This window comes from Tachysurus vachellii, chromosome 6 (genome assembly GCF_030014155.1).
Source record: "Tachysurus vachellii isolate PV-2020 chromosome 6, HZAU_Pvac_v1, whole genome shotgun sequence".
Taxonomy (NCBI): domain Eukaryota; kingdom Metazoa; phylum Chordata; class Actinopteri; order Siluriformes; family Bagridae; genus Tachysurus; species Tachysurus vachellii.
In genome coordinates this window covers 10,979,116-10,993,036 of record NC_083465.1, presented here as the reverse complement: position 1 = coordinate 10,993,036, position 13,921 = coordinate 10,979,116, and the positions used below count along the sequence as shown (strand labels likewise).

The window sequence follows — 13,921 nt, the reverse complement described above, 5'->3', positions numbered from 1 at the left end:
TATTAGATTTAAAACCACACATGAATGGTGTAGATGGTGAAGGTTGAAATGCCAAACACAGATTGTTTGACAGAGAAATTATTCCTACCATCTGCTTCTGGCTCCATCCATTTACACTGATAACCTTGTTGAGTGATGTGTTATGTAATTAAAACTCACATTATAACATATGGCCCACTTTTCTCTGCCAAGTGCAGAAAATAAGTTAATTATGTTTTCAGCCAGCAGATTAGTGTCGTGATACATTTTAAATACAATGCAAAATAAACGTGATGGATGGAACCTGTATCAAAGGAGACGATAAAGTGATGGTTTGTTGTTGTAGGTGATGTTGCAGCACTGCACAGAGGAACTCCTTTGTATGGCCAGCCTTCATGGTGGGGGGACGGCGATGCTGATGACGAGAACTCGTTTAAACAGGAGAATAAAGCAGCAGGGAAAAAACAGGAGACTCCTGGGACAGGTGAGGACTCTGTTCCATTTCTCTACGTTGCACAGAGAATAGCCCTGGTGTATCCTGCAGAAAATACATCAAGTATATGTGCTCATTCTGTCTGTCACCCCCAAAGCTGGAATGCAACTTGTTCTTTGTATGCAACTTGCAAACTTATTGACTTGTATATTGAGATTGTAATACGAGAGAACATGAACAGTGAGTAGAAATGTCACCTTACTGCTCCAGGGGTCTTGGTTTGATCCTATGCTCAGGGTACTGTCTGTGAGGAACACTGTGAGTGTGTGTGTGTGTGTGTGTGTGTGTGTGTGTGTGTGTGTGTGTGTGTGTGTGTGTGTGTGTGCTGCCTGTGTCCATGTGGTTTTCCTATGGGTTTTCCAGCCTCTACCACCTTGTAAATAGATTTAAAGCATGTAGGTAGGAGGCTTGGCTATTCCAGGGTGAATATATCAATACCAGGATGAAGTGATAACTGAAGATCAATGAATAAATGAATGAATGAATGAATGAATGAATGAATGTCAGACAGTGGACAGAGAATGTGTGCCTATTGAGGAGTTACACTCTGCTCATAAAACCTAAACATTAAATTTGTGTGACATAAAAAAAAAGTCTCCTTGTATTAATTCCAGTATCATCATCAAGACACGCTATTGTAACCACAATAGTACACTGTAAAATTCACGATTTCTTTAATGTTAATACACTCAAGAGTTTTCTCCTATGCTATTCGAGAGCAATAATAAATACATAAATACATCATTTAAGAATGTAACTGTAATGTTCCTGGAAAGTTTTTCTTTTGTTCCATGGAGATCATTAGGAGACAAAATTTTAATCAGAAGCACTGTTTATATCAAGGATGGAATTTTATATGGAAATTATGGTCTATAATGACAGCACATGGAATTAATCAAATCATGGTTCATGAAGGAACAGGAAGGTTCGATTTATGTATTATTGTTTGACGGCTCTAACGTCGATACATTGCGAATGAGATTATAAAACAAGTTTTTAATATATTTATTTCTGTCTGAAGGGCTTCATTTAACTAACAGCAATCATACTTATGAACAGTGATGAATAATTATTTCCCATCTGGCAGTTGAACACACTGCCGTAATGATCAGTGTAGGTATAATTAAGTGTACATTCGATCATTTGATCTGTTTACAAATGTGTATATGAAAATCTGTACAGGATTTCACCACAAATGCTTGATTTTTAAGACAAACCTTTGACGCAACATTCTTGTGAATTTTTGGAAGAAATCTATTTGAATTGTTGAAACTGCAAGCACAGGATTCTTCTTTTAACAGTGAAGACACATATGCAGTTACTTTCTACTATAGCTGTATTCATGTTAATGGTGGGGTCTCTGTTGTTTGAAAGCCAATGTTGACATTTGAAATCACCAAAACAAACACGCCCCTAACCCAATTGGGTCCGACCCCTGTAGTATTATGGCGGAATCTGTTGGGGCATTTTTATCAATAAATGAACTCAATGAGTAATATTATGGTAATACAAATGTGTTTTTGTAGTACTGTGTGTTGTACCATGTAAGATTTATCTCCGTTTCACGCGAAAAAAGGTCAGTTCTCTCCAGCGCTGAAAAGCTGATCCTATATTAACACGGGTCCTACTTCTTGCCTTATCGTAAGCCTTTCTTCGCTTTCTTTCTTTGTTTTTATTCACCATGCCACTGTTAAAGCCACTTTCTGCTAATGTCACACATGCGCACTGAACTCTCCTTCCTCCCATATTGACAAGACACGCCCCTTTCTGCTCATTGGCTACATGCTAGTTTTGTTTTTGTTTTGTTTTGCGGCCCAACGCAGTTTCCTGAAGCATTTCTCAAACAACTGAGACCCCACCTTTAAACCACACCGAATGCTTGTGGTGATTACGTCACTACACCTCTCAGCTTATAGCTGAGGAAAACCTGCAGCAATTTTGAAAAGAATTATTTATTTGTATAAAATTTTTTAATTTATTCCTAAATATCTCAGAGTTTGCTTGATGTTCTGTTCATTTTTGCAGTGGGAATAAAATTCCAAATCCCGGTGATTACAGGTGTGATTACAGGTTGTTTCTCAAGGCAACTTTTTTCCTCTAGTCAAACTTTTTTTTTTGCTTTTTTATGTTGACATTTATATAGATTTCTCATAGCATTATGTGGTAACATTCGTACAAGCAAAAGCATCATGGAGGTCAAAGATAAATGGATAATGTTTGATATATAGATCTGGAGTGTAGTAGAGTTCTATAGATATTTTAGAAATGTATCATTTTTAGAAAATAATAAATTAAATCTAAGGTATGTTTTGAGGTAAAAAAAAATAATAATAATAAAAATCAAACTAGACAGAGAATGTGTAGTGTTGTTGTAGTGTAGTTTTCCTTATGTGGGAATTGGGCACTTTTTGTTAACAGGGATATGAAGTGAAGACATGTTTCAGTACCTATACTAAACCAGTTGTAGTAAATCATCAGAAAAATATGAAAAATAATGATACGTTTATGAAGCGTATCATTATTGCCTCCCTAACTGGGCTTTGCCATGCCATTTGTAAGGATGGAAAACATTTCAAGTCTATGTCTAAAGCTGTGTTGTTGTATATCTTAAACCAGTAAGGGTTTTAATGCCGAGAGCTCGATCCAGTAAGGTTGCAGTAATGGAAAATGGCTTTCCTGTGGTGTGTTTAGATGTGTTTTGGTCTATTCTGTTACTTTTTGTCATCCAGGAGTTAAAGATTGGAGATTTCTGAAGCTTTGACACAGCAGGATGTTCCACTGTGTGTGACCTAAGTGTGAAGCGGAAGTGCGACTAATCACGAGTCTAATAATAGGGATGAACTTGTGTGAAAATTGCTTTAATCTTTTTGAATGATGTTACTTTAAACCTTGCAGTGTTTGCTCGGATTTGTGCACAAATCAACGTAAGAGAAGTCTTGCAGCTTTCTCAATTAATGAGGGAAAAAAGACATAAGATGTTGTTACTATTATGGAAAACCTTTTTGTGCTATAAATGATAAGGGCACTACTACTTAGCCTTACTACTGTCTGACATCCAGCTGAAATGTAACTCTAGCAAATGTAGATACAGACACATTCTTTTGTGATTTCTATTCTGTTTTATATGTACAGGTCTTTTAACAATGGATCTTGTCATAATGCACTTTTATAGGAATATAAAAAGTCAGACGTTTACATTTTTTATTTCAATTCATCCCTAATGAGCAAGCCAGAGATGTCAGTGTTGAGGAAAAACTCCCAGAGACGATATAAGAAATAAGAAATAAAAGAATAGTTTCTATTATTTTTATTTGACACGATTTTTGATGTTGGTTTTAATTAGATGTTACTCCTCTTATTTGCACCGCTGTGTCAACCTGCATTAATAAAGGTACATCTCAGCTCGTCTTGTCTCAGCTCGTCTCAACTACCAATTTAATTGTACAGATGAGGAAAAAAAAAATCCTAATTTCATGTTGCTTGATTTTATTTCCTCATCCCTGCAAAATTCAGTTCTGGTTTTGTCACTGCAAGCACAACCCACTCGATTGTGTGTTTCAATGCTTCTGAAAACCTTTTAGTCCTAAACATAGATTATACCACGCACAACATGCAGGCATTTTAGCTTACAATTCAGACCACAATACAAACCAGAGTGCACCATATATATGCACTGGCGTACGGTAACTACCTTCACATGGCCATGCACCTGAATTTGCTGTGGATTTGAAACAGCAGGTTTCGGTATCATTTTTTTTAAGTTCAAATGAAACGAGGCCATATGTCAGACTCGCGCCCTAGCGCTTCCTTCTGATTAGCTGAACTTTCTAGCCTATTAAGTAAGCATGCTTACCATCGGTGCTACTGCCTTGTGCGCGACATTCATAATGTTGTGAAAATCACACTTCAGAGAAGCAATATTCGTCTCACCAGTATTTTGTATCACAATATTTGCGAGAGCTACATTTTTTTCATGCCTAATGGGCTGATATAATTTTATTACCGACACAAAGTGGATTATTGTCTTATAACAGCAAGTTTAAAACTCCTTTTATACCACAGCAAATGAGTGACATGTGAAGATGAACGGTCTGTCCTTCCTTACTGTCCGGGATGTATCGAGACGGATTCACGTTCACTCTACTGTACGTACGAGTGCCAGGCCTCCTCCTTCTCCTGGTATCCTGTGCTTTCAGTGATTGGATCACGACCTCATTCACACGTGTACTTAGTCCTACACTGTCCACTTGTGATCCTTACTAATGCTGGTGTGAGTAGCAGCAAAAAGGAAAGCGGAACGAAAGCTAATCTGCAATTCATGTCACACCCGAGTTCTGTGCTGGTTGATGTTTCTGTAGCAGTTAGATCAAAAGGTGGATGTATTCCTGAGTGAGTGCAGTTTTGACATGACAGAATTCATGTTCTGGAGTGCCTCTTAATTAAATTCACCCTGAGACAGCAGCCTCTTTGTGAAATGAAGCTGTATTGCTGTACACAGCCAATAACGCTGTGCTTTCTGAGGTAAAAAATAAATAAATAAATATATATATCAGGCTCTTTCACTTTCAGGGACAGCACTAGACACTGAATGGCATTGTTTAGCTCCATCTTCTATTCCAATCCAAAGCGGAGCATCTTCTTTTTGTGCCTGAGGCAAAGCAAGCGAGAGAGAGATAAAACTCGGTGTAACTGCTTCCCACATCAAAGTGCCCTGTCCCACTGTTATATTTAGGCTGCGGTGAGGGCTGTTCTTCCTCAGTGAAAGGTAGCGGAGTTGCAGCAGCTAAGAGGGGAAGAGCAGCAGCATGCAAAGGAAGTGTGAATAGACGCGTTTGTAGCCAAGCCCAACCCCCAAGCTGGAGATTGTCACCGAAGGGTTTTTCACATGCATCGCTGTAAAGCCACACCGCTCCTTTGCCTCCTACCACTGAAACCTCACATGCCTCATTTGTAAGTAATCTAACCCTGTTTATCTATCCTGGGATAAATCTAGTAGTAAAATGGACATCGTCGGGCATCAGAAGGATCGCTACTCTGTCGATGCCGTCGCGGTCAATCATCATTAAACTTTTAGGTTAAGTTTTGTGGAACTGCTTTCTGAACACAGCGTGCATCTTTGTGAAAATATGATGTTAGAAATTGGGTTTGTAAAGTACAAACTGGTTTATAAACTGGAAACACGTGCACCTAGAGAGTGAGGAAGTGTACGTTTTTAATAACAGGAAATTTCACCAACGACTGGGTGTGAGATTCAGGAGGATTGTTCAAGCTCTGGTACTTTAGCAAGTGTTATAGATTTTTTATTTTGGAAAATATTGCAAGCTTGAATAGCTGTTTTAATTGTTTTGTCCTCTGCAAAATACAGAAGAAAAGGCAAGAGGTTTTTTCCTACTTCTCCTTTTTATTTTTTATTCCTCCTTCGCTGTTCTGTAGAGTGTGGTAAAATCCTCCACCTCTGCATGTGATTCAACAAAACTTCGGAAGGATGATTCACTTGAACTTCCAGGATAAAGTCATTCTACTGAAATACATGTTCATCTCATTTAAGCTTGCTATTACATTTACATTTACATTTACAGCATTTGGCAGACGCCCTTATCCAGAGCGACGTACATAAGTGCTTAAATCTCTAACATTGAATACATTAATGCTGGCTCACTAAGTTACATACTTAGTGATACCATGAGTTTAAAACATTTGTTCAAAGTTACAATGAAAAAGTGTCAAAGGTGTGTTTTTTTTTTTTTTTTTTTTTTTTTTTAAATGCGAAAGAATTTTTTTTATTAAAATCGTGCAAATTCCTATGCTGTGTGTGTTATTCTTAAGTGCGTTGTTATTAGAGTGAAAAGTAAAAAAAAGTAGTTTGAAATGTGTAATTACTACAAAGAAAAATGTCTTGTCATTTGTTGAATGTACATAACCATTAATTCTATCTTGACTTAATCGGTTGTGATTAGCTGTGTCATGTCAGATGAGCTAAATTGAATTATGGATGCACAAGTGTAGCCTTCAGACACTAGTCCTGATAAATAATTGATTGCTTAAAGCTGGCTGTGTTTATTTACCTGCACAAGCTTGTGACCCCTGACCGCTAATCTCTAAGCCGTCTTTCTGTGCCTCGCAGATACCAAGGAGACAAAGCGGACAGACAAACCTAAGGAGAATGGTGTGAGCGCTGCAGGCCCTGAGCCCAGCTATTTCGAGATCCCAAGTAAAGACGGACAAATGGCAGAGGACAGCATCCACGAGGTCCCAACCAAGGACACGGAGAGCAGCGCGGCAGCAGCAAAAGCCGCCCAAGCGAACACCTCCTTCACCATTGAGTTTGACAACACCTCTCCTGGGAAGGTGACCATTAAAGATCATGTGTCACGTCCAAGATCAAAAAAATCTCAGCCAGGGAGTAAAGAGCTCAGTAGCCTGCAGGCAGCCATCATGGCTTCGGAGAGCAAAGTGGCCGACTGGCTCGCACACAACAATCCTCCCATGGTGAGGCGTGAGTCTACAGAGGAAGACAGCAAAAGCATTAAGAGTGATGTGCCTGTCCATCTCAAGAGGCTGAAAGGTGAGGAGCACCAAATGTTCAAATGTGTTCACTTAAAAGTTTGTCTCGATGTCCTGTTCATATCTGTTCATGTTCAGTTTCTGATTTTCGCACTAGAAAGACATTGAGTGTTAACCTACTTGTTCTTATCTACCCGAGGAATCAAACCTGGGCCACACTGCCAAGAGCAATGGATCCTTAGTCCAAAAATAATTTTTTTTTCCAAATCCAGTTCCAATCTTTTCAATCAGTTTTAGAATCTGATATCCGATATCTTCTCTCCGATGTCTTATCCACACTGTATTGGATCAGTGTCATCTCTGGTTTATACTGAATGCTTATATGGAAAGTTTTATAAAGCAGAAAAGCTTGATGGTGACATACAAAACTCTGTTTCATAGGCCCCCTGATGATTTCCTGCCTAAAACACATGGATTAGATTAAAAACAATTTGCCAGAAAAATGCCAGTCTGATCTGATAATAATTCAGCATTTTAGGGATTTCAGAGTTGCATGATCATTTTTTCTCTGACTTTCAGAGCATTTTGTGGCTGTACTAAAACAGACCAAGACCAATCCAGCCATGTTTTGTTGTGTTGTTGTTGTTGGTCTTTCGGCTGCTCCCTGCATATTAGATTAGGCACAGGTTGTACGGCGGATGTCCTTCCTGACACAACCCTCCCATTTTATCTGGGCTTGGGTCCGGCACTGAGAATTAACTCTCCAGTGGCTGGATTAGCTCCCTGCCCAGGAATCAAACCCGGTTCACAGCAGCGAGAGCACAGGATCCTGCCACTAGACCACCAAAGGGCTGCTGACCATGTATTGTGTATCAAGACAAAAACAATTTGATCATGCTTATTTCACTCTGATATATGATGATTAAACAGAAGGTGCATTTCTATATCAAAACAGTCCACTTATCATGACACATGGAATAAATGTGGTCATATTTTACCTCCCATGCAAAACTAGTCTGCAAAAATAAAAATAATTCAAATGAAGTGTGAATATTTTGCGTTCAGTCCAACGATGTTAAATGAGGAGTGTCTTACGTTTTGGTTGTTATACTGCTAGACACAATATAACATACTACCTGTAATTAGAGAATTATCTGCTTGTACAGCTGATCTTGGACTTTTGACCAAAATGTCAAATTTCTCTGGAAACTTTATAGAGTGGTGTAACAGCCTGCCAATAGATTTAATGGAGATTATACGTACCATATTTCATGAATCTATATACTCAAGCAGCTATAATATTGAAGTTAAGGAATACAGTTATAGTAGGTGTGTTCCAAGCCCTATACTTATGTACTATTTTACTCTGTTCTGTAGTATAGATAGTGTGAGTAGTGTTTACATAAATACCAATATAAAACAAAATACTGACTTATTCAACTGAAAATCCAAACAAAGTGTGGAAAGGTGACTTTTCATGCACTGGATGCTCACAGCTTTGCGTATGCAGTGGAAGAGGGGCGGGGCTACCAAGCTCGATGCTGAATGTAGAAAAAAAAATTAAGATGGCCGACGACAGTCTTTTCAATCAGCCCCATTATGTGTTTTTTTTTTTTTTTTTTTCAAAATTGTAAAAATTCAGTGCATTCTAGCTTAAGTGTTACACCCTCCGGGAAACGAAAAACTGTTTAACTTTAGCTGATATATCTCTTCTCATATATACACTAGACACTAGAGTGCATAGTGAAAGTGTGTGGTCATTTACAGCTCTAGTGACTATTAGCAACTTAAAAATACACAGCAATTGCATAAGTATTCACACCCATTCCAGTCTTCAAGTCCATCACTACACACCAGGAGATTAGCTCGCTGACCCTACATGTGTTTTCAAATGTTGTGATTTTACAGAAGTGTGATTGGTTGGACATCGTTTGTGCTATTAGCACTGGGTGATTGTGCGTATGTTTAGAAGATGCGTCAAAAATGTCAACTTGATTTCATTGCCTAATTTTTTAATAAACATCATGGGTTTATTATGGTTTTGGAGCGTTGCTTCATAAAGGACTGAAGGAGCGACTTCTGTAGCTTTTCTACTTTATAGTGTATCAGTGGCATCTAAACACTGACCTCTTCTCTGTGCTTTTCTGCTCACTGTGGGCATCTACAGCATGACAATACTGAAGTATATGAAGTATATCATGCTGTTTGGTATGGATTGTTTTGCCTTGTTCTTGCAGCCTGTTTAACAAAGACAAAAAATATCACAAACACAAGAGTGTTAGGAAAGTGGAAGCGTTCAGTGCTTATTTTAGGTAAAGCTCTTTTTCCAAATCCACACGCTTCTGACAGCATTTACATTTTTTAATGTTGTACAGTATATACTTACTGGTGGCTGTGCCTCATTTGTTAAAGGTCTGTCAATATCTAATTCAATTAGAACCCACTAAAATACTTAGATTTGATTGGTTGGTTATTGTTCAGCCTCTCCAGAATTTTCTGGATTTTGGAAAAATGAAAAATAAGATGTGTAATACAGATGTGTAATGTGACTATGAGAATGCTTGAGAGTGCCGCACTTGATCCTGGAAAGATACAGTCATTATCACAGAATATATCGCCGAACACTTCTGAAATCTTCTTCTCCTCACACCTAGAGCTTACAGAGTGCTGCTGCTGACGCTTGCTTTAACACTCTGCGTTTATACCTTTCCTCACTTCAGGCATTGGATTTATACAAGATCATCAGGATCTGTGCTGTGAGTAGTGTTCAGTCCTTACAGGATGATAAAATTAATATATACAGAGGTTTTTTTTTAAGAAGGGGGAGGCGTAGGGGTGAGCGGATCTTTTGGATTGCTTCTTTCATGTGCTATTGCACTTTCTCCTCACATGCTGCTCAAATGCAGCTGCAGCCTAACGCTTTGTTAAAAAAAAAAAAAACAATACTCTTTTCATTTCGCTGCACTTGGCTTTTATAATGAAATGGAAGCTAATTTATGATGAGTGTGTGCTTTTTGGGGCTAGCAAAGTGCTGACAGAACAGCTGTGAACAGAGACGCGTGAGCTGTGCACGCAGGTGATTGATTACGCGTGTCGGTCTCTGCAGTCTGTCCGCTGCGAGGCGTGGCTCGTTGATCTCTGAGGTGGACTTGTGTCTTGTTGCGGATGTATTTCAGCCTATGCTCAGACGTTCTCACTTAGAATTGTAGCAGAAGCGGTTGGGGATTCTTTGGATATGATCGATGGAGTGCCTGCATGTGGGAATACACTAGTGTGTGACCGGCATTTTTTGCGCAGGAAGGAAAGAGAGGAAATCTGTGAGGAAAGACAAAGACGTTAATATTCATGATCTCAGGTGGGTGCTTCAATAGATAGGGCCTTAATTCTGCTACCACAGAGATTACCTTAAATCAGTGTTGGTGCCATTACGATTGTTTTTGTGCTTGTATTAGAAACAACGACTCGTTTGGAGCCTCTATGGTAATATGTGCTGATTCAAAATGTGGAAAAGAAGTGCTCCTTTGTCATTAGATTGCTGCATGAGAGGCTAGTGTTTATTGTAGATCTAGTGTAGCTCTCTCTGCCTGTCAACTACAATGAATAGTATAATCTGAACAGCTTGAGCTAATAAAAAGTCCTCCTCCTCCTCCTTCATGTCTTCACCCTGCTTTTCTTGGTGTCTAGTTGTCACACTACCTTAGTTCACACCAAGCTGCTGCAGTTCATCTAGAACCTAGAATCCCATAGTCAGGGATCACAATGTAGCTGCACAAGTTATCAGATCAGCTCACATTTTGTGCAGTACAGGTCAGTGTCCCTGATCTTCCCTGAAGTGTCCCTGAAGTCAAGAAAGTTTAACAGAGATAACATGCAGGTTTGTCATTCTTCCTTCACAGGCAGCAAGCACGAGGACGGCACCCAAAGTGACTCAGAGAACGGACTCGGTCTGCGTTTTGGTAGCCGCCGCCACGCTGCTCTGGAGGAACGCTTGAAAGCAGCTGGACTCACACATGCCAAAGTCACCGGGGCAGAGGGCTCGGGCTCCAGCAGCCGCACCGCCTTCACCATTGAGTTCTTCGACGAGGAGAACCCGCGCAAACGCCGCTCCTACTCCTTTTCCCAGACTGCACCGCTGTTGGGCGGTATGGCAGGAGAAGGACTGTGTCCTGCACCACCCTCTCATCCGAAGGGCACATCATCAGCGCTGGCAACGGTGGCACCTACAGCAGCACGGCTGCTGCAGAAGAAAAGGTCAGAGGACAAGACGGCGGTCCCTGGAGATGAGACTCAGAAGCAGGATGACGATCAGAGTGACAAAGGCACTTACACCATCGAGCTGGAGAACCACAACCCTGAGGAGGAAGAGGCCCGCCGGTTGATTGATAAGGTACGTTACAGGCTGGGTGTGAGACCCCAGTCATCAGGTGCTGGACTGCGGTCCGGACCCTGATCCAGCATTAGTATTTCATCATACTGAACCGAGTACTGGAAAAAATACTGAAGCAGAGCCATTAAACATGAAAAAAAAAATTTGAACCTTAACAGATTTTTTTTAGCAGTTTTTATGTTTATCCAGTCACATATAAATGATCACTAACTCCAGTTTTTCAGTGATTTCTGTGGCCAAAAACTCGCATTATTTATATAAAATTAGTTTTTGTGCTTTTTTATTTTTATTTTTTCAAAAAATACTTCAATTGTTGAAACTGCAAGCACAGGATCCTTCTCTTAAACTCCTACTATTGACACAAATGTCATTACATTCTATGATAGCTGTACTCATGTTTAACACCTGAATCGTAGGGGGTTTTGGCTCAATGCGTGTTGTGATGATGTTACACGACATGTCTTGGCCCAAATCTGTGGAACCCACTTCTCAGAATATCACAGAATTTGGAGGGACTGTATTATTTAGTGAGAGAGTAGCTAAAGTGATAGAGATATTAGCTCTATATCATGGTGCAGCTCTTATGTGCTTGGTATAAATAGTGAAGCCTGTGTAAAAGTTCTCTGGCAGTTATGATGATATGATGTTAATGACAGTACAGCTCAATAGATTTCCCTGCCTTTTTTTTTTCTGATCTTTTCGTGCAGTGTGTGTTGAGTGTTGTCCCTGGAGCTCTGTTTGCACAGTGAGCTCCCTGCGAATCTATATCTAATGTCTTTGTATTGCTCTTCTGTAGCTAACCATGCAGTTCTTCCACTATTCTATCATCATGTACCTTTAGGGAGCTATTAAGCTTCATTGAAGTACACTGCATTTACATGCAATGCTTATAGTGCCGCCGTTTAGTTTGTAACAGAAACTTATGTCTGTCCCTGTTGAATAAATAAAGAAATATAAAACGGATGAACAAATGAGTAAATAATCCTAGATATATTTTGTTGAAGATTTATCCTTTTATTTTTAAGAGCCATTTGTTAAGGTGAGCTCTTTAAGCAGCTTTGCTAATTAACACCCTGTATTGTTTTTGTGTCTCAGATGTTACAGGACTGTTTTTTCCACACTGTTGCTATGCAATCTAGGCTTCAGGACATGCTCTGTGCAGTCGCTCTGCTTTGAAGCATATGTTTCCTCACTCAGGTGTCAGTGTCTCGTGGCTTTGTGCCGAGTGAAGGAGCCCTTGTACCTCATGCTCTCTTGTCCTTAATTGTTTAGGTGTTCGGGGTGGAGAACCTTCAGGATCCCGGTTGCTCAGTGCAACAGCAACAAAAAACTAAGGACAGTAAAAAGGCCAGCAGCACTAAAGCTGAGGTAATTCTGACGTCCTGGGGGTGACATATTCATTGTTTATTGTGTGGCTTTTCAAAAAATTTTTTTTTTTTTTTTTTTAGCAGGGCTGCACTTGAATACTATAAAATGAATATTATTATTCATTTTATTTATATGATCTGTACCATTCATAAATAATAATTAGAATAAGAAGGATTATTATTGTTGTGGTTGTTATAAGCCCACTTTCAGCATGAGGAATGATCTGCACTTAATCATTGACATAAACAGAATGGAGTCATTTTCACTGATCGCAACAATCGCACCAACTAATATTAGTGTTATGAGTGATGTATTTACTCCTACATTTACAGATTGGGACCTGTATAGACACTAGGTTTAAAAAGCAAATATGTCAGTATCTTAATTGATCTAAAGCAAAAACCAGTATATACATTATAACACGTTTAAAAGTAAGGAAGTGCTACTTGCTACGCCTGTTGATCTCAGGGTTGAGTAGGAATTGACTAGGCTTTTGTTAGACTGAGGGTATTATCAGCTTTAGTTGACTACAGCAAAAATATGCAGAAATTGTTGTGCATGTATTTTCTTTAGTGCACTAAATTAATTAACTAATTAACAGATTTTTGGACCCTATTGTGTGTATATGCAAAGTTGTTTTAAATGATAATAATATTAGAAATTAAGTGAAAATAACATTCTTGAAAGCTAGGCTGTTTAATACTCAGGCATACTACAGTCGCTTTTATTGTGTCAGACATTCCCTTATTTGACCACTTTTTGGTTAAACAGAATAGGCCGCTCACTCACTGACCCAGTTTAAGTGGAAAAAAGCAACAACAGTGCTCCCTTCCCCTCAAGGCACATACACATGGCCAAGAATAATGGAGCCATGCAGTCAACATACCCCACCATCCAAGTGGCATTGTGTTTAAAGACAATGGACACTAGATCGCAGTACCTAATTTCAGTGCTAGAGAGCCAGAGTTCAACACACTTTGGTGATTCCCCTGCTCTGAAACTCATAATTAACTTGTTAGTTGAATCACTAATCTGTTTATGACTAGAGTTTGACCACGCAGGGTCTATGAGGTGAATTCAGCTTGAAATGTTACTCTTGCGTTCTTACCAAGGAGTAGAAATTTCCTTTTGCAATAATTATTTTACCTGAAAACCAAAAAGTCAACACAACATTAGAGATGAGTTTAGAA

At 39.3% G+C, this 13,921-nt stretch overlaps 1 protein-coding gene across 2 annotated transcripts in view; it reads left to right on the top strand.

The window, feature by feature from the left end:
• Positions 1-13,921, top strand: part of cep170aa (centrosomal protein 170Aa) — a 45,595-nt gene that overhangs the window by 19,688 nt on the left and 11,986 nt on the right. Inside the window, exons 7-10 of one of the 2 annotated variants that reach the window (XM_060872154.1) lie at positions 326-463; positions 6,597-7,037; positions 10,873-11,363; positions 12,636-12,731. In XM_060872154.1, coding sequence (XP_060728137.1) covers positions 326-463; positions 6,597-7,037; positions 10,873-11,363; positions 12,636-12,731 — 1,166 coding nt within the window. Of the gene's footprint in view, positions 1-325; positions 464-5,308; positions 5,423-6,596; positions 7,038-10,872; positions 11,364-12,635; positions 12,732-13,921 lie in introns of those variants that run through there. The other variant, XM_060872155.1, reaches the window with a different exon arrangement.